At 49.2% G+C, this 21,113-nt stretch overlaps 2 protein-coding genes across 4 annotated transcripts in view; one reads left to right on the plus strand and one right to left on the minus strand.

Annotated features, from left to right (window-relative positions):
* Positions 1-10,240, minus strand: part of WHRN (whirlin) — a 57,610-nt gene extending 47,370 nt beyond the window's left edge. For all 3 annotated transcript variants that reach the window (XM_049832484.1, XM_049832485.1, XM_049832483.1), the window contains exon 1: positions 9,610-10,240. In XM_049832484.1, the coding sequence (XP_049688441.1) occupies positions 9,610-10,215 (606 nt within the window). In that variant the 5' untranslated portion in view covers positions 10,216-10,240. The remainder of the gene's footprint in view (positions 1-9,609) is intronic.
* ATP6V1G1 (ATPase H+ transporting V1 subunit G1) overlaps positions 1-21,113 on the plus strand; it is a 107,995-nt gene that overhangs the window by 68,100 nt on the left and 18,782 nt on the right. The window lies entirely within an intron of this gene.

Below are 21,113 nucleotides of genomic sequence, written 5' to 3' on the forward strand. Positions count from 1 at the left end.
GCCCTTCCCCACTCCCAGGGAGATGCCACAGTGCCAGCAAGCTGGCACGAGTCCACTGACCTCAATTTTGCTGTCAGCCCTACTTATAAAGCAACAACAGCAAGCGAGAGGGCCAGCACCTGCCCACACAAATATGGGTGCTTTATTCCCATGAAGCAGGTCACCCCAACTCCCTGGAACAAAAGGAAAAGCATTTCAGGCCCATGGAGACAAAGGATAGGCTGTCGATAGGAATACCACAAGGCAGAACTTCTTTCCTCACAGATACGCAAGTTGTCTTGTGTCCAGTGACTGCAGAGATATCATCACAAAAGCTACAGTGTAATTCACCTGCAAGCTCTTTGGGAAAGCGTGTTATTTGACAGGCATACTGAACCTAACTCATTTGCAGTGGACCATTAAATAAAATAATTCCACCTCCTTAATCCCCTCTGCAGAATCAGACAGTGCAGACTGCATCTCCATTTCCTTTCTCAAGCCATTTCAGGGACTTGCTACATGTTGTTCAGTGCTGCTGTGTTTCGCTCCAGAATGAGATAAAATCTGGCTTTGCCCCATCTATAATGTATTTGAAGACCACGGTATGAAAGGTTTAACATTGGCAACACAGTGTGCAAGCACACCTGCTAGAAGACAAGCTTAAGGAAATAATTTAGTTGAATCTGGGGATGAGTGCCAAAACATTTAGCAGGGAAACAAGTCACCAATTGCCTAGAAATGTTATTAGAAGCAGCAAGTGCCAGAAGGAAGGGCAGATTGATTCCATAAGGCCACTGATCCCCTGACAACACTCTATTTAATTATCAAGTCCTTTGAGAGTGAAGTAGATTGCTTAAAATAGTCAAAAAAGGAAACACACATCTCCTGTACCCACAGTTATTACCTTTTAAAAAAAACAAAACCCAAAGCAACACACAATGCAGCATGTTCTTTCCTAAGATCAACACTGGCAGCTGCCACTCTTCCTGAAACCCACCTGTAACAGGCCATTCTTGCCCTGCACATCTTGCATTACTGAAGGCTTCCCACACCCGCCTTCAGAATTTTCCCCTTGTTCTTTCCACTTCGAGGGCACCAAAATGTTGAAGGCTGTATAAAAGCATCTTCCAGGCCTTCAAAAATTCCCCCAGTAGGAACACAGATGTCAGAAATCAATGGCAATTAATCACCAGTATTCTTCTGGCAGCCTGAATAAAATATGCGTCTCATACGGATACAGCCCACTCACTTACCTTCGCCGCTAATGAAATGAGCAATCTATTCCAATTCATTCTGTTAGTGGGTAGATCACAGTTTGATACAAGAAGCATTAACTATGAGCCATCCTCCCCCTTGCTACAGACACAAGCTGCTTTCTTCCGGCAATAATAGACTCTCCAGAGCTGTTTGGCTTCTTGGGCTGCTCAGATAATGGGCATCCAAGCACTCGCTCCATTTGCAAGCTGCAAAGGTCAGTGCGGAGGTTATCAATCATTGAAGTACCACGCAATTTTGCACCAAGTCCCCAAAAGTAAGGCACAGACTTGAAAAAAAGCTGCAAAGGGGAAAGAAATGCAGAGATGCCACAGGAGGGAGGCAGAGGGAGCTTTTGTAGCACGCTCCAGCACCATGGAGGGAACAATTTGCAGAAGTTTGTCTAACCACTTTTTCCTGCACTATCCTGGGGTGTTCCTGCTGGACCCAGGTGGACTTGGGTAGTTTTAAGCTCGTGGGCTCAGCTAGACTGAGCAAAACCATCTCAGTGCCAGTGGGAACAATGAGGGTCCCCGTGTCTGCTATGGAGGGGAGGGGGCTGCAGGGGCAGGACCATGAGACCTTTTACAGAGAGATTGATTGAGCCCGATCAGCTAAATGGTTCCTCCGCTGGCAGAAAGGACAGAGCAGAAGGCAGCAGGCAGAGGCACTACCCGCCTGCCTGCCCCCTAAAGCTCACTCCAGGGATCCTCTGCAGGCAGGACAAATAAAACTACAACGGCTCCCACTACACACCTTGGTTAAGGCCAAGTTTGCCAGGTGCCATACAAATGCATAGGGAGAGATTGTCCCCTATGATATGTCCCCCCAGACTGCAGTCTGTAGCCATAAATAAGATGCTTTGGATCAAGTGTATCCCCTCCCCACCTTGCTTGACAAAGACCAGGGAACTGCTTCTGTGCAGAGGAACCAGGAGACTCATCTGCCCTGACGTATGCGAACAGCTTGTCCCTGTGTGGGGAGGACGTGCGGCTGGGGCAGGCAGGAATGAAGAAAACTGGTACAAGAAAAAGGTGACAGAGGCAGGTGGAGAGAGAAATAAATAGAAGGAGGGATGAAGGGAAGCGGAGGCACTCCAGATGGAGTGCCGGATGAGAGGAACCAGAGAGGAAAGCAGTGGGTAACACAGCATAGGGGATGGGGGGTGTGAAATGGCCTCCCTGTCAGGAAGACAAATGGGAATTGCAGGAGGCACAGTCCAACCTCTCCCCCTCTACCAAGGCAAAGGCGACAGCAGTTTGGCTTTCAAGTAGTGGCACTTATGCAAATACATGCAAATTGATGCATAATTATGGTGATTGCATACATTTAGCCCCAAGGCATCAGGAAGCCCATGTCCCTTTCACCTGGAAAGGTCAAATGAAATCCTAGCTCCAGGGCCCTCTACCTAACCTTTCCAAGGGCTGACATCCCTCATCCCTGCTTCAGGACAACAGCTCCGTAACCTCCCACCCCCTCAAAGCTGGTCACTGGCCAGTGTATCCCTCAGGCAAATTCAGCACAGTTTTAGCAACAGCAGAAAACTCCACAAAGCTTTATTTCAATGCAAACCTGGAAAGCTGTTTAGGTGCTTTCTGGGGCGGGGGATATGCATGAGGGGGATCTAGGTCAAAGCACCTCCCACCGCTGGCTTCCTCTTGTCTTCTCTTTCTACTCCACACCAAACAATGCTGAAAAATAACATGAGAACCACCAACAAACCCATGTTGTCTAGATATGGTTAGTTACTTGGTGGAAAAACTAACTTTGAAAGAATCAATGGGGGGAAATGAGCAAGACACTTACTTGACTAAGCACCAAGGATACCCAGTCAGTGCCTGCACAAAGTAGAGGCCCTTCCAGCCTTCCCTGCCAGCACATCCCACCCCGAGCAGCTCAGATGCAGTTTATGAGTCCAGCAACAAGAAGCTGGCAGGAACAGAGTTCCTCCAGCCTGCCCAGCTCCCTGCTTCACCTGTATTTACTAAGCACTTGGTGGTCTGTGACAGGGTGAATTCACAGAGCATCCAGTCAAAAGAAACTAAGCCAAATCATTTTAGCAGATGCATTGTCAGTTCAGGCGAGGGGATTTAGAGCCGAATAATTCTCCAAGCAGACGTGGCTGCGGCATTGAGGAAGGTGTTAAGAAAATCCATCATCTTCCCTGAGGACAGAGGAACAGAGTAAAAGATATTTTAACTCGCCAGCTATACTGCACACTAATGCTTTTGTTTTCTTCTAATGGACACTGGAAGGAAAGACAGGCTTTTACCCTTTGGGTTACCTTATCAATTTCTCTAGTGAGGCAAAACTTTTTATTTACAAGGAGCCCACTAAATAACATTTATGCTCCAAGAACTCAAGGATGCCCTAACAATACTAGCCCTGATGAACAAGCCAATACCAACGCCAAGTACTATCATCTTTACATTATGAGGAGAGGAGAGATTAAGGACCTCATTCTAATCTTTCACATCAGTATAATGTCATTTGATTTCATTAGGGCTGATTGTGATTTGCTGGTGTAATGAAGGGAAACAGATGACTAAGTAACTTGCCCACGGAGGGAAATCAGTGGCAGAGCAGCAAATATAACCTACTCCTAACTCCAGTGCAACAGCTAAACCCACATTCCCAGAGATGCTCTCTGTAAGCGCAAGTTCACCCCGCTCCAACTTGCACATGATATTAATTTGATCAGCTCAGATTAGCTCACAGTGACAATGGAGCATCACCTCTCAGCCCCGCAGTCAGGTCCTCAGTACGAGGTGAGGTCCAGAGCCCGAGCCTGCTCCACTGCATGTCATCGGATCTGCCTGTGAAACCAAGAACATCACTTGCCAGATCTACACTCTGTCAAGTGCCATGAGCCATTCCCTTTAAGAAGCATTAAAACTAATTTAACATGCAGATGCCTCCAAGGTCAAGAGTGACCTTTTTCCCCTCCCTCTTTTTCCTAGAGGGAGATCCTGGTGACTTTATACTTCCCACCCTCTCCCTCTCAGCTCAGCTGGCTACGGAAGTTAAAATGGAAACTGTCTGCAGGACAGAAAAGCAGAGCAGAAGCCTGTGGCATTGCACAGCACCTGCGTTTTAAGCTGTAGGTGCTTTTTTGTGTGCAGTTCTTGGGGTTTTTTTGCTGTTTCTAAGCAGACCCAGAGACCAAGGAATAGGTTACTGCTCCAACTATTGGGGTAGGTGCTAGTCACATCCTTCTTTTCCATGCTCCAGCTACCTGAGATCCCTTGGGAAGGGGAGAGGTTTCTAGTGTCTGGATCAGTCATTGACTTCTAAAAATACAGAGACAAGCAAGCAGGCATTTAAAGAAACAAGGCTGATATCTTTACAGAAGCAGGGGATCGATGTACTGCTTTCACTCCTCATTATTTCCAACCATGACTGTGTGTGATGGTCCACAACTCCAAGGACTTGGAAGGGTTAAAAACCAACCAAAGAAACCAAGCTGCATTCACTCCTACTAGCTGTTACAATGCCTGTATAGTACAGTGGTGATTACTGACTACAGCAAATAAGCAGTCTCAGATAATGATAATCAATTAATTGGGCATCACAAGAAACAACGAAATGAGATTTGCTTTCTCGTAAGCTGCCTGGAAAGTAGAATTGCTCTAAATACGCTTCCAAGGCTCAGGGCTGCACATGTCTTCTGTCACTTCTCAGTGGTCTTTTAGCAATACCACAAGTGCCTTTAGCAGAAGCAGCCAGAGCCCTTTCTACCTCATATGAAATATTATGGTCTCTGAAGAGATCACCTTGTCTGCCATCATGAAAGTCCAAATGAATAGAACATAAAGAGAATTTTAATATCCTTTTAATTATTTTTAAATGCCCACTTGACACTACCAGAGCAGGAGACGGAAAGGCTGGTTTGGAAGCAGTGAAAACCTCTGCCTGAGCAGACAGCCTGTGGCGTCTGCCGATGCGATCCCCCTCCGTTGCAGGCGAGCCTTCCCAGGCAGGGCTGGAGCAGGGAGCAACCCGCCGGCGGGAGGGAGAGCCGGCAGGCTGGCAGAACATGGCACTGCGTTCTGGAGACCTTTGCCTTGCCAGTAACAGCTCTGCCTCATCACAAGCCTTCCCCTGGCCCCACCATGCCCGCAGCAAAACCTGCAGCTTCTCTCCAAAGACACGTGGAAGAACCCAAGACCGTGGACTTGAACTACCCAGTTCCTTCAAAATAAACTCGATGCGAGCCCACTGACTTTGGCAAAGCTACCACAGATTTACAGCAAGATGCAAGAATCACGGTCACTAAGACTGATGCATGCAAATTAGTCTAGTTTTGGTGATCAAGCAGTCAGCATGAACAGAAAGACACAGCAGGGCAAACGGTGGCATCAGTGCAGCTCTTTTGAGGCTGTGTAGCTCGTTACCCCAAATCCTCAATCAGGAATGATCCATCAGAGTCATGGTACTTTACGCTTTCCCTTGTTCCATTCTTCCGTAAACGATTTAAAGGACACAAAAACCTACTGCAAAGCAACAAAAGGGGTGGGGGAGAAAGTGAGTGCGAGTGTAACGCAAACCTCAGAGTAGAGGAGAAATACCTCCCTGTGTAATTGTTTAGTTTTGATGTCTAAACCTGCAAGCACCTCAATTTTAACTACTCTGGACAAAACATTACAGCTTATCAATACAACCTTTCAGCAGGACTGCTACAATATCAACTGTGTACTACACAGAAAGGCTGATGAAAGCCAGGCAAGCTCTAAAAATATGACAGACAATACAAACTTCTTCACCTACACCGTAATTCAAATTACAGTGATCTTTTGCTAAAGTGCACTCTTGAATGCTGGAATGATAGAGCTATAATTGTAATGGAGTCATTTAATTTTGATTTGGATGAAACAGCAAGTATGAAACAGACAAGAAATAAAACTCCACTATTCACATAAAGGTTAAGAAGCTGGTCATTAGTGAATTGATTTGTAGTGCTTAGGTAATCTTGTCATTTAAGTCAGAATTCCACTTTTTAATCTAATTTACGCTAAAACATCTACAAACCCCATTGCACTGGTCACAGGCCACCAGTCAGTTTTCAGCTAGGACAGCATGTAGCTCATTACTTTTGTCTTCTTTGCCCAGTGCTGGGGCAGTTTTCATTTGGTGCCACAATTCCACTTTTGGTACCTCACGGCTCTGAGCGATGACTGAAAAAACAAGGCAGAAAACAGAAATTGCTCCTACCCCACAGTCAGTGCCTCTCCTCCTAGTGAAGAGTGCTGGAAACAGCTGGGGTACTCCTGCGTGGCTGGACATGCACAAAAAGGCGGCAACTGAGCTATCACGACTTGTAGAATGAATGCAGTAACAACTGTGTGAATGCTCTTACAAGGTTGCACAAATAAGTTAAGACTACATATTTATTCACTGCTCTGTCTGAACAGCTGCCTCACTGTCTGTATTCACAGCTGGGCATCTCTGAGCACCCTGACAGAGAGAAAGTTGATTTTTGCTTCAGTAGGTTCGTCATGCTATGCCGGAGAGAGCAATGTGCCTGGGAGCAAGCCAGGCCAGCAGTGGAAGAGCCTTCCTGATCTCTGCAATCGTCTTATGCCCTGAAGAACGGGCTTTGACAACTTCTCTCACAACAACATGTTCTGCATATTATGAATAACAACGCTGTCCTAGACAGACAGTTTCTTGCTGCAGGACAGTCAAGATGGGAGCGTGGCACGGGAATGTGCTCCTTCTCAGACAGATGGAGAACCAGACCATCACTCCACACACAAAAATGGGAGCTGTGCTGTAATCAGACAGCTTCTGACGGAGAGAGAGTTCACCACAGCTACTCCTCTAAAGCAGGCAGACAGCATTTCGGAGATCGAGCTACGCAGCTGTGGGTTTGTATTAAGAAAGCCTCTCTCTGCTCACCTTTTTCCCCTCTCTGTATTTGATCCCGAGTACAGTGTACGCATAAATGCCAGGACCAAACCTAGCTCTGTTACAAGCCTGTTTATCCAACGTTTTTCTCTCCACTGATCCACTACAGAGCAGACCAACAGCCATCAGTGAGGATGTCAGGACACCGTGAGGTGTGCTCTGCTCGAGGAGACCAGACCACAGCCAGAGACCTTTGCAGAGCTGTTAATGCTTACATCAAGACTGAGCCCGGGAAGAAGAGAACACAGGGTCAAACCACTCTGTACATCACCACCTCACATCCCTACAGCTCTGACACTCTTGCACCCTGTTCAAAAACATTAGACTGAGGTATTTGTGTCTTAACCCCAGGAAAATCTTCCCAAGACTGCCTTTAGCATTGCTGAATGCAAGCTACTCTTCACTTCCCCCCCTCCCAAATGCAGCATGCAAGGACAAATTAACACTTGCTTAATTTTAAAATCTCCAAAGGAACTATTAGAGCTGTACTGTAAATCACTCTGCAACTCTTCCCAAGGGAAGGGTTTGTACCACCACTACGTGGGTCATAAACCCTTCCCAGATGTCACCAGAGTGGAGAAGCTCTAGAAGATGCCAGCACAACTGGGTGCTTGATGAAACCGTTGCTTAAAGAAGTTCAGCTCACAAACAGACAATTTCTAAGCTTCTCTTTCCTATCAGGATCACCTTAACAAAATACAGCTCTTGCCACAGAACAACCCCTTGACAAACTGCATCCTACAGGAATTATTTCTCTGCAGGAAGCACTTAGTTTCACTCAATATTAATAGTGTCTAAAAGACATCATGTACATTATATTAGAGAACAAACAGAAAGTGATTTGAATTACCCAGCGGAGTGGGTTGAATTAGAGATGAAGTAATTTAATAGACCAGAGCATTCCTGACACCTGGTTTCTACCCACCCCAACACCATAGTCAAAATACTTTTTTTTTTTTTTCTTGCAGTCTTCAGGGCACAAAATCGCAGATTAACTTCTGAAACCTTACACTGTTGCCGTCCTATGATTAGGATGAAAAAAGAAAAAAAAAAAAAAAAAAAAGGAATTCCTACAAATCTTTCCTCTGGTCTCAAGATTACCAGGGACTCATTTTCAGCCTGGAAGACATGCCCTTGCTTAGGGCACAGATTTAAAGATGGGGCAGGGAACATGCAGGTTGACTGTGAAGACGCTGTTCAAAGCTATACAAGATTAATGCACTGTCGGAGGAACGTACCATATGAAGCGGGCTGCAAAGAGAAGTGCTTTAGCTTATTATGGAAGAATTAAACCACAAACAGCTGCAAAACAGTCTTGTCACCCCAGGTCCCAGCTCTCCACGCTGCTGCCTACAAACTGCTGCCCTAGAAGTCGATTCTCCAGCTCAAAGGGTTTGTGCCTGGCACCGCTGTGCTGTGGGAAACCTCCGAGCTGAGCCCACCAGCCACAGGATCACCTCTGTGAACGGTTTGGGTCACTCAAACACGGACTTTGCCTCAAAACACTGAGCTCCAGGTGAAAATCCCAGAGTTTACGGAGGCCCCCCCACCCAGCCTTACATGAAAGCTTTTATCAACAGCACCCCTGCCGTTACGTACTACAACAGGTCTCTGGGGCATATGGAAACATGTTGTGCTGCAGGAAGAGCCGGGGGCACTTCAGTTGTGTAACTGTTCTCTTTCTCCCCCTGACACAGTCAGAAGGGATCTGTGGGATCTGCTCCCGCTTTGGGCTCTGTGCAGTCCTGGGGGGGGGGGGTTCGTTCTGCTTCTCTGTGCCTCAGTTTCTCCACCTTTGGCAGACCTAGTACATGCCTTAAAACCCGGCTCAAGCAGCTTTCCGACTCCCACAAGCCTCCCAGACGGAAAGGAAGACACAAGCAGCACCGTTACGTTTCAGAGCCGTTGTGGTAACAAAATACCGCCTAGCCCTAAAGGGACGAGCCTGCCGTGTGAGGAGCTGCGGACGACGCCGGTCCGAGCCCCGGCAGCTCGTCACCGCCCGTGCCATCAGCAGGCATCGTTATTTTCACCGTAAACTTTCCGGCTCGGCTTCACGCACTGCGGGCGCCCGGTACGCCGGCGGGACCGGCCCGATCTTGCCGGTACGATACAAACCCGGGTCCGCCTCGCTCCGCAAAGGGGCTACGGGTTTGCACCGCCGCGTCCCGGAGCGGGGGACCCCGGGGCTGAAGCGGGACGGAGCAGCGACCAAAGCCGGAGGGGGTGCAGCCGGACGGGGCGCACAGCGACAACACCCGGGGAGGGAGCCGGGACGGGGGGGCCGGGACACACACACACACACACACACACACACACACACACGCCCAGGGCGCGACGGGGCGCACGGCGGGCGAAGCGCGGGGCGGGGATGAAGCGGAGCCCGGGAGCGGGCGCAGGCGGCGGGACGGGGCGCACGGCGGCCGAGCGCCGGGCCGGGCCGAGGAGGCCGGGCCGGCTCCGGCTTACCTTGACAGCCTCGGCGTGGGTGACCCTGTCCAGGGACTTGCCGTTGACACCCAGGATCTGGTCGCCGACGCGCAGCCCCTCCCGCTCGGCCAGGGAGCCCGGTTCCACCAGGGACACGTAGATGCCGACGCCGTGCTCGGCCCCGCCGCGGATGCTGAAGCCCAGGCCCTCGTGGGCCTTGCTCCGCCGCAGGGTCACCTGCCGCAGCTCGCCGGGGAGCACCGGCGGCGGCGGCGGGGCGGGGGCCGGCGGGGGGCGGCCGGGAGGCGGCAGGTAGGGCCCCTCGGCGGTGTACTGGTCGAAGAGGAGCTGGTCGGAGCGCGGCAGGACGAGGCGGAGCAGCGGCAGGAGCTGCCGGCGGCGGGGCCCGTCGAGGAGGGCGCGGAGGGAGCGCACCAGGTCGCAGACGTTGCGGCGGCCGTGGTAGGCGTTGAGGCAGAGGATGAAGCGCTCCCGCTCCGCCTCGCTCAGCAGCGCCGTCAGCGCCTGGTGCAGCCGCCGCACGTTGGCCGACAGCGGCCGCGGCGCCGGCCCCGCCGCCGAGCCCAGCGAGCCCGACGAGGAGGAGGAGGAGTGCACCGACACGCCGTCCAGCTCCGCGCTCATCGCGCCGGACCGGACCGGGCCGGGCCGGGCCGGACTCCGCCGACTCGGACCGGCTCGAAGCGAAGCGGACCGGACCCCGCCGGACCGGACCGGACCGGACCCGCCGCCCCGGCCGGCGCCGCACGCGCCACTCCACCTGGCCGCGCGCTCGCCGGCGCCTCGCGGCGGCTCCCCAGGAAGTGACGTGTCCGCCGTTGCCGGGAGACGGGTTATACAGAGCGGCCCCGCCGGCGGGACCGCGCCCCCGCCCCGCCCCAGCGCCCCGCCCCCTCGGGAGTGGCAATTAGCGCCGCCGCTCATTACCGCCGGGGCGGGCGGGGAGGAGGTGGTACCGGTTGTCCGGGGCGGTACCAGCCCTGCCCCGGCACTGCTCCGCCGCCCGGGCTGAGGCCTGCGCGCAGCTCATCGCAGGAGTGAGCCGCGCGGTGCCTGCGGCCACCTCAGTCAGGGAGCCGGTCCCCGGGGTGGTGGCGCAGGCGGGAGCTGCCGGGCTGGAGGAACGGCAGGTCAGGGCGGGCAGCGGCAACAGGAAACCCATCCGCTCTTCCTCGGGCCCGGCCCAGGAGAAGATCGCTTTTCCCAGGCCCGTCCGTCCCGCTGGAGGCCTTCCGCACCCACGCGGGGCCTGCCGTCCCAACCCAGCACACCATACTGGAAGAAGACGCTCGGGAAAGCCACGCTGGCGAGCGGGAGGAATCAGCTCGCACCCCAGGAGAACAGCCTGCCCGGGGCACGCAGAACCCCTTACGTGACCCGTATGGCTGTTTTCCCCTTGCCCGGTGTGCCAGACAGCGGGTTGTCGTTAGGTTATGGTACTGGTAATTAGTTCTAACTGGTAAGTTAGTGTATGGGTAATTCATCCATTCACCTGTGATTCAGCAGAGAACCTCAGTGCAGGCTTCCTTTTAATCACAAATCAATGGGATTTAGGCACGTGCGTTACTGACAGGGTGTTGAAGCAATTTATGATGTCAGGCTTGGAGTCAAACCCAAACTCACTGCAATTAACCCCCTTCATTTAGCAACTACAGCTGCTCCAGGGAATCCCTTCCTACGAGGGACCCTGGGGATCTAGATTCAGAATTGCAAACCACAGCATGGATCCGTGGGATTCAGGGGAGTACCTGATGGTACCTAGGGATGCCTAGCCACCCTCTTTTCTGATTCCACGGCCCTGACTTGTGACTACAGATCCAAAAGTGAAGCATCAGGATTGGAAGTCGGTGCAGAAATCCATGGACTGCTTTTCCAGTTGCTAGATGAACTGTTTCTCTCTGCGTGAGGTTTTAGTTTCTTTTACATCTCTGGAGCGCTGAGCAAAGACCATTTTCCACCTCAGGTAATTTGAAATCTTTCTGTCTTCTCTGAAGTGCCTTCTGTCTGCTGCAGTAGAGGATTAAACCTAATTTATCAGATGCATCTTGATAGCAATAGAATTCATTTTGTTAGTGGATATGATGGAAGAGCTTTAACAGCTGCATTACAAATAGTTTTATGTATTAAAGCTTTGTTGGAGCTTTCAATGCCTTGTTTAAAACAAAACAAAGCAGATTGCTAATTGAAATTCAGGTTCTAACTATGGGTGATAAATAAGCAGACGAAAGAGTCAACATTACTGGAAAAAAGGGACAATATAAACCAGAAAAGTGGGTAAAAACAAAAATACGCCTACATCAGCAAACAAAGAGAAGGGCAAACAAGGTATTGTATGTCTTTGAATTGCACTCAAACACAATTTTAATGCTTAGTACCCCACTCAAAGGCTCTTCTATTTAAAGTACTACTATTCCCACAAGCGCAGTATCTGAGCATCTTCAAACTTTTTTTATCCTACAAGAAGACATGAAGTATGTTAACACAAGCAGATGCAGAAAGAGCTGCCCCCGCACTGCGCTAGCTCCAGACTGCAGCGGCACATCCAGTTCTTCCCACTTCAGCAGAGCACAGCAATGCCCAAACCACAGCCACCACAGGCATTCAATGACCAAAGCTGCCCAGCGGTGGCATTTGGTCCCTGATATTTTGATATGACTCCAGAAACTATCACAAAGCCAGTTTCCCAAGCCTAAGACAAGTTCATTCCAGTGCTACCCGGCAGAAATGCACACAACATCCACACAAGTAGCTGCATTTGGAAATAATTCTGTTTTCTTGCTGCTACTACAGCCCTGCCAGCAGAGACTGTTCATTCTTGGGATGCCCCGTCCAGCTGCTACTTGCCATAGGACAACTCCGAGGCACCCCTTTGGAACAGGGCTGGATGTGATGCTTGTTCTAGTTTCTGCTCACAGAACACATACAAAGTTTTGATCCCCAGGTATTTTACAGATCTAGATTGTTCACCCATTGTGCAAGTTAGATCTTCATCACATACTGTCCAGCCGGGGACCCCCACTGCTTTTCCTTTGGAGAAGAATGGGATTGAGACCTTCTCATAGAATCTCACCTTTGAAGTGAAGCTGATTAATTTCTAGGGGCTTTACCCTTGCCACTGCTTTAAGCACTTAAGCCATGCAGTTGAGAGCGAGCAGCACATGGCCTTGGGCCAGAGGGGAAAGAGGAAGTTCATCCAGCTCTTGGGCACAGGAGCGTTCCCACACCCGAGTAAAACCTCTCAAAGCTTTCTCAGCACAAGTGACACCGCTGAACAAATGCCTCGCAGCAGCTTGCCATACCTGTGTAGAGCTGTTGTGGCTCAATGGGCTAGATTCTCACCACTGTAAATCAAAATAGTCCTTTCAGAAAGAGAGCTCTGCCAGCTGGGGAGTTGGCAGCCAGTGCTCAGGATGGAAAGTCAATGCCAGGTACAAATGCCATCACTCTGCAAACATCCAGGTAAGTGGTCCTTTGGAGATGAAATTAGTGAATGCTGAGAGTCCACATTAACTCCTGGGGCAACTCTTGGCTGAACTGGACCTTTGTTAACCAGAGGGGCTACACAGGCACTGGTGGTGATACCCCAGCACCCTCACACGCAGCTCGGAGCTGAGTTGAAGCAGTCAGACACTGTGCAGCTTAGCTCTTGAACAACATTTCAGCTCCAACACCTAGCTTGCACAGCAGAGTGCCTTAAGGCTAGCAAGAGCTGAAAAGTTGTTATTCATTTTCTTTTTTAAATCATCCTTGCAGCACAAAATAATCCAATGCATTTGCTAAGTGCCAGATGAACAAATTGCCTAACCTTTCTGCTTTAATCCATTGTAATCACTTTCCAGAGCACTCTTTGAAAAGTGAGCTCCATGTTTCCAGAGCAGCTGTGCTTCTAATTAAAAGGCACTGTAGCAAGAAGACAACGAAACGCAATTCTGGTTGGAAATGCCTTGCTGCAGAGTTGGTGGACTGAGCTGAACTGCAAGGAGGGCCAGGGAGGAAGCAGCAGCTGCCTGTGCTGCTAGGCTCCTTAAGAGAGTATTAGGAGATGGCTGGCACTCAGGGCTGCCTCTTGGCTAAATCCCTGTTTAGCAGATTGGCTCCCAATCCTCTGTCCCTGGCCTGCTGGACTGGTTTGTGCAGCTTGAACATGTGCTTTCCTCAGCATGGACGAGAATCAGCTGAGTGCTGCAGTTAAGTGGTCTACAGAAATAGCAAATGCAGAAGAAAAAGTGTCATGAGGGGTTTTCTAACAGAAGTCCTGGGTACCGTGGGTTCCAGCACCACCTCACCATTTGTCTTGCGGTAAAGCTGAATCCAGCACAATTCAGACGCAAGTTCCCCACTGTGCTGGGAGCTGCTCAAACAGCAGAGATGCATGCTGCATCTCTTCAGCTCCAGGTATAACAGGCAGAAGTCAGATTTAAAGAAAAGCCCTAGGAGCAGTGAGAAATCATCATTTCAAGAAGGATTTTCTAAGCTCTGAGTTATAAGCGTAAATGTAATCCACTTGCAACAGGAATGTTTCCAATTTATGGGTGCTGCCATGCGTAATCAGACCAAGTTCAACTTAACAGAGCCCAGCCAACAGCCAGGGGTAGATGCTTAAGAGCAATGTTCAGGCAGGCAGAGGAAGTAGGGAACTTGGACACTTTAAAACCTTCTGTGCTCATATTGCTCAGTGCCACACTGAGACTGTTACTGAAGCAAAGCCAGCCTGAAACAGGTTCAGTTGGGTGGGAATTTGTTGTTTTCCATTGTGCAAGAGAAGAACAAAGATGAGAATTTTAGCTCTAAACCACTGAGACATACTGTTTCCACAGAGTGGACACCACAGGATTACAGTTTATCAGTCATTTAGATACTGCCTGGATTAAAAAGTTAATCAAATCAGAGAGCAATAGTTTCACCTATATTACCAGAAATATTTTGTTTTAATGCCATTGGAATGCTTTGACACTTAATAAAACCCAAAGTCAAAGCAATTCAAATTAAAACAAAACCATGTTTTGGGAAAGCATTTGCTTTATATAAAGCTACATTTTCTGGGGAAAAAACCCTTCCAACTTAAAGGAGTTTCACCCAGATTTGCCTGCAGTGATCTCTCCACTGTGCCAACACCACCAAGCGCAACCCTGCATCACAGTGCCAGGTGATTTAAAAGCTGCAATCCTCCTCCCCTCTCCAGCAATTTCTTGCACTTACACTCTCTCTAGTCCTTTTCGAAATGCCTGAAAGAAAAAGCCACTTGCGTCACTGGCTTTTTTTTTTTTTAATGCCCAGCACAAATCATCTGTAAGTCATGATGTGGGATTGGGTGTTACGGATCGGCAAAGCAGAGACTTGCTGAGGATCAGTCTTTGTTACTGCCTGATCTCTGATTTGGGCACCTTGGCTGTTAAACTTCTTGGTGGATAAAGGACATGGAATCTGTTCTCAAGGGTTGACTGTGAGAGGTAAAGTCTCCAGAGTGGAGGCATAGGCAACACATGCAGAAGGAGCCAGCCTTAGGGGTGCAAGTAACTCGCTCCACAGGACTGGGCTTATTTATATTAACTGTGAAAATTCTCAAGCAAGTCCAATATCCTCACCTAGATGAGCTGGGTGGCAGAGGACCACTAGATAGATTTAATGTGAAGTTGCAGGATGCTTTGACAGAGGGGAGAGCATAGACTCTTTATCCTTGGTGTTGCCTTTATGCATGATTTGGGATCTACCTTGCATGTGGGGGCTGCCATGGTACAAATTTATGCCTCCAACCCTGAATTCTTCTCCTGCTGGGTACACCACTTCCCCAGCCCAACAGCCTAATTAGTGTCCATCCTTCAGGCAAGGACTGCCCTGTACTGGGTGTCTGCACACCAGAGCCTTGACTTCTCCAGGAGCTACAGTTAGGGCACCCAAGCCAGTGCAGCCTTACAGTAATCACTGTGGCTGGAGATTACTGAGTGAATTTGAGGGAAGTACAATCCCTTTCTGAAGAGCTCTCTTAATATATCCAACAATTTCAGAACAAAAGCCTGAGCATTGCGGAACTCATTTGCACAAGTTCAGCCTCCCAGCAGATAGGAAATTCAGAGGGCTTCACTTACACTGGAATCTGACAAACTCACACAGATCTAATCTAATTTGAAGACATTTATCTAATTCAAATAAATTTATCTAAGTCTACTACTTGTGGAAGCCTGTCAGTCTAGCAGGATTTATGGGCTGACCTCCTGACCACATTTTCTGCAGCAGTGGAAATCCAGCTGACTGCAGTGGTACACACTATCCCTGCAGGTTTGCATCAGGAGCACAACTCAGCCCAGGAAGCAGGAAAACTCAGCTTCAAGGTCTGATTGCACAGATGTAGGGGAACAAACATATCTGGGGGAAAAGGGAGGTTACTTCTTACAACTGCTCACTGAGTCTCTCTGCTTTTCTGTGCATCTACCATAATAGTGACTGTCCTGTGTCCTAGGGGCAAGTGCAAGAAAAAAGTCACCAGGGAGCAGCTCACTCCTGCCGTGGCAACCCTGAAATACCACCAGAGCACCAGGCAGTTCTCTCCTCCTCAGGGCTATTCACCTTACTAGAGGTTTTGCGCTGCTGAGAGTTTTGCTCCCTATTCAACCATTGCCACAGTTACGGGGTTGAGATGTTTGCCAGCTTATGCTGTGGGAGACTAGAGGTGAGCAAACCTTCCCGTGAGCATCTCTCTCCTGGTAGGGATGATTTACACTGTGTTTCCTCCACTTACTCAGAGAAGCAACAGGACTGCAGGGTCACATTCCTCATCAAAAGCATCAGCACTCATCTGCTCCAGCCTGCAAACCCATCTCTGCCAGGCTGGAGAGGGATGCTCTCTTATTACAACACTGCAAGACGACAATCAAAAGAAAAGAAAAGGTTAATGAGGTACTAATCACTGTTGATTTGTAGTATATAATGCAATAAATACCCACTGCCATCGATTAAATGTAGCAGGGCAAAGGCATCTAATCAATCACATCAGCCATTTGATTTTCTTTTTCAAAATTAATTTCATGCCATCAGGGAAATGCTGAGAGGTGCCAGAGGACCAATCTCTAGCCCAAGGAGCACGGCTGGCTGGCTGGGCAGCTACAGCCTCAATTCCCTCCCAGCACCCACACCACTACTGTGCCAAATCTTGCTGATGGGACTCCATGAGGTTTCACTGAAAAGGCCGTGGTGAGGAATTAGGAGCACGGAGGGATAGGAAGAAAAGCCAGGACAAGCTTGAATCCTTTCTCTGCAGGCTTTTACTTGTTTGCCTCCAGCTCCAAACCCCATTTTCCTGTAGAAATTAAGCATTTGGGAGAACAAATACTGGTTTTAGGAAAAAAAAGCTGTTCCGAATGCTGAAAATTCTCATAAAGTGAGAAATGGCCAACAGAAAACAGATTAAAAAAAAAAAGTCTCAGAGTTGTCATCGCATTTCTGACACTCTCCAGAAGAGAGGAAAAAGTGCTCAGATTTCTCTTAGGGGGACAAAAGTGAGAGAAACTCCTTACAACCAGGTGCAGGCACTGCCTGCTCTGGCCTCGAGACGTGATGGACCGCAGCACGGTACTGTGCTGAAGCCTGCGTAACTCCAGAGCATTGGAGGGCCTTTCTGACTGCACGGGACAGGCAAGTTGCTCGGCTGGCAGTAGAGGATGAGACTAATTAAGGTTGTGATCCCCTGACTCACACACACTAATGCCCACGGATAGATCTCTAATGCTCTCAATTCATGCTCATTAGCACAGGCAGCAGAGACAAAACAAGCGTGTTATGTCATCTTTTAAATCCTGTCACATTTCCCCAATGACTCTGATTACATTTTTCAATATTTATTCTCCTCCCCTGAGGCAGGATTGGCTTGCCCTGGAAGCTCTGAACCCAGCAGATTTGCTCCAAGCAAAGCTCCCACACACATCAGCGATGAACTGATCCCCAGCCCTCCCCTTCCCTGTGTCCTAAGGAAAGCAGAGTTCCCCTGGTACAAGCTTTCAGGGTATCAGCTCATCCTTCCGTAATTTTCAACATGACTTTACATCTCAGACTAGAGTTAAACTGAGTATTTTCTACATGCCTTTACATGAGGAGGGAGAACCGCACCAGTAGACACGCGAGTATGTGGCTGTGCATCTCGGTGTATGAACAGTCACGCTCCAGTTAAATAAACATGAAACACTTTTGCAGGCACAAGCAGCCGATTTTTCCTGTAAGTCAACTAGCCGGAATGAAAAGAATAAACATTTATGGACACGTCCCTCACTAATCAATACCAGCTGTATTTATACCAACCCTCATTCCCAGAGGGTGGTTTCAGGCTTCTGCCCTCCTGAGTCTTTCCTGCTCTCATTGCCTACTGACCTGTTGGTGATGGGGTGGCTGGAGGGGTCCTGGCCAGCCGGTACCCAGGGGCTACTCAGCAGCAGTGTCCCCCAAGAGAGCAGCAGGGGTGGGGAGCGATGTGAAACAAGTCTTCATGCTTTGCAACCCTGGGGCAGAGCATGACATTACAGCACTAGTCTCAGGCACACGTGCTCCTGTCCCAGGGGAAGGAATGTCTCCCACTAAGTTCAATGCAGGCTGGATCAGACCCATGCACTCTTCCTAGGAGCAAGCTATTTCCATTTTGCAGGGGGAGGAGACCTGGCCAAGAGCAGGAGGGACAGCCTAGGGCACCCTTGCTAGCTCCCAGCAACAGATTCAACCCCACAGCACATCTATCTCATCACACTTCTGCTTTGTTTCCCCAACTGGGCTGTAGAATAGATGGTGGTGTAGGTCCGAGACCTCTGCACTTCTGCTAGCCTCCCTTGAACACTGCAGGCAGCACCAGCAGGCACTTGGTGAGGTTTTTACTGCAGGATCTCCCAGGGGAAGGGCTGAATTGCTTTTGTTACAGCAGTTGTGGATTTTAGATCTTGTATATCAAAGCATGGAAAGGAAGAAATAACAGAAATCTGGATGGAGTCACATCTGCATTAAGAGAACGCGTTTACACTAGATGGCACCTGATCTCATCATTTTAGATGCAAAGAATAAAGCCACCAGGATTATTATACCTAATGATGTTGTTATTTTACTAGGAGCTGGCTTTGTGGCCCTCCCTGAGCTTGCAGCAGCAGTAATGCACAAAGTGCAGCTAGCCCAGCAGCCAGCACACTGCTGTGAATGTTAAACACCCTTTGCATAATTCCAGTCTGAATCTCTTTCAAGATGCTGGAGTACCTGGGTTTGCTCAGCCCAAGCTGCTTTCTAACAGCCACTTTCAAAGGCTAAAGCATGCCCAGTCTTTTTTCAGCAACTTGCCAGCCAGGCTTCGTCTAACCTGAAGAACAACCTCACTCTGTGGAAGCAGAAGAAGTTAGAGGGGCTCTGTCCGCCACTGATTTAACTTGGTGTTGACAGCCAAAGATGCTACAGAGCCATAATGTGGTTAATCCAGCAGATGCAAATCACGCACCCTGAACAGGGCACTACCGCAACAGCCACTCAGGCATGTGAGGACACTCCGGCCCCGCTGCAGAGCCTAAGACATGGCACAGATATGCCAAACCCAACTGCAAGCTCAAGCCCCTTATCCCAGCTGCTCCCTGCGAGGACAGGGACAGCCCTGCGATACCAGCTGAAGACACAAAAAAAGCAGCCGTGGACTTTGCAGCACCGATGCACAAGCAGCCGGAGGACCTGCCCACTGCTCAGAGGCAGGTGTGGATGGAGAGCTTGCAGGTATCACTGCTCCTCACTGCACATGAAACAATTCACAGTGACTTGCTCTAAGAGGGAAATGCTGCCATCAGGGAAGGGGAGAAAAGGAGGCTCAGCCTCAAGCTTGCTCCTAATACAGCATCCTCTCTCTCTCTGCCATCAAGAGCCAAACACACTGAAGGTGGAAGCTGGCCTCAGTCCATGGGCTCAGGTAGTGACCATTTCCTGAATTACCAGTCTGAACCTGAGCTAGAACTGCCCACCCCACCTAGTTTCTGCCCCTAAATACTATTAATGAGATTCCCATCTAAATAAAAGCTGGCAAGAGCTAAACAAAAGCTAAGTGGGTGAGTGAGGAAAAGATCCCCCCACAGATTGGTGGCAGAGCCAGCAACAGGTCTCAGGCCAACATCCCAGTCCCTTTCTACCTCTTGGAGTCTACCCTGGGCTGGGGAAGAGATTTCTGCTCCCAATAGCTACACAGCACCTTTGCAACAAGTCTCAGAGTAAGGTCACTATCATGCTGGTCTGAAGACATTAATAGGGAAATTATTCTGTCTCTCCCAAGAACAGATAGTTATTGCTTCAGCAGGAGGCAGCAACTAGAGTACATGAGATAATTTATTAGCTGACATTAAAACCAACTCATTTAGCCTGGAATAAAAATATCTTCATTCAGCCTAAGATATATTAAGATAACTGAATTCATACTAAGTTTTGAATTCATAGTAAATTCATAGTAAGCTGCTCACCTGGGCAGTTGAATGAAGATTCCCTCCTCCAAGCCAACATCCCCCCTGTCATCATGCCCTTGCTGGAAATCAGGAATGACAGCAAGGACTACTGGAGTAAATGGATTCTCATGTGGTCTAAATCTTCCTCTTTGGTACAACAGATTTAATTTTCCAGCTTTCCTATATGAATTGCTTTTTACCTTCTTCCCGGTGTGGGCCCACAGCCTCCAGCTAATAGAAAGCAGAGATGAATTTTGCTGCTACTCAAGCAGCTGTTGCTCTATTTTGACTTAATGCCATGCTGTAAGCAGAGCTACAACTAAAGCGATTGAGTTAATAGTATCCTGAATGAGACAAGCAACAGGGAGAAGAGATGTAATGTGATGCAGTGAGGAAGGATATTTTAAGCGCTGGTTTATCTGACAACAAATTCTGCAGTTATACATCCTGTGCTCTGCTTTCCACCGCAGCCCATCAGCAGACAGATGAAAACAATTTTTACATGGCATAAGCAGAAGAGAAGCAATCAAATCCTTGCTCCCGGTACAAGACTCAACTGCAGAGGTACCATTTCTGTAACCTTTGGAGGAATTACAAAAAAAATGAAGATATAATCCTTGTCCAACCCCACTTTTGGGGCAGCAGCTGCTCTGAGGTGTTGGGGATTCATTCAGGCATCAGCCCAGCAGAATCCCTTCCCATGCAAAGGAGATGAAAGGGTCCTGGCTTTCAGCAGTGGAACCCAGAGCTCTCTGTGCACAATGGTGTTACAACCCCTCCGCACCCTTCCCCGCCCCGAAAAAGCACCACTGCAGGGCCTAGAGACTTATATGGCTTTAATTTGTGATTCCCCATCTTGGTGCTTTTTATTTTCCTAATATCTGGAGGTTAAGAATAAGAATTTGCAAATCCTACCCCCATGGAGGCTGCTAGCAGTTCAAGATGCTCCCACTCTCTGTAACTACCCAGGTAGTGAGGACTGCCCTGGAGGTGCACACATGCTGCCCTGATCTTAAAAAACCCTGCTCTGAGCTGATGCTTTATGGGTCAGATGCTCCTGGAGGTGATGGACAGAAGGACTTCCAG

Source organism: Accipiter gentilis, chromosome 29, assembly GCF_929443795.1.
Source record: "Accipiter gentilis chromosome 29, bAccGen1.1, whole genome shotgun sequence".
In the NCBI taxonomy this organism is placed as follows: Eukaryota; Metazoa; Chordata; class Aves; order Accipitriformes; family Accipitridae; genus Astur; species Astur gentilis.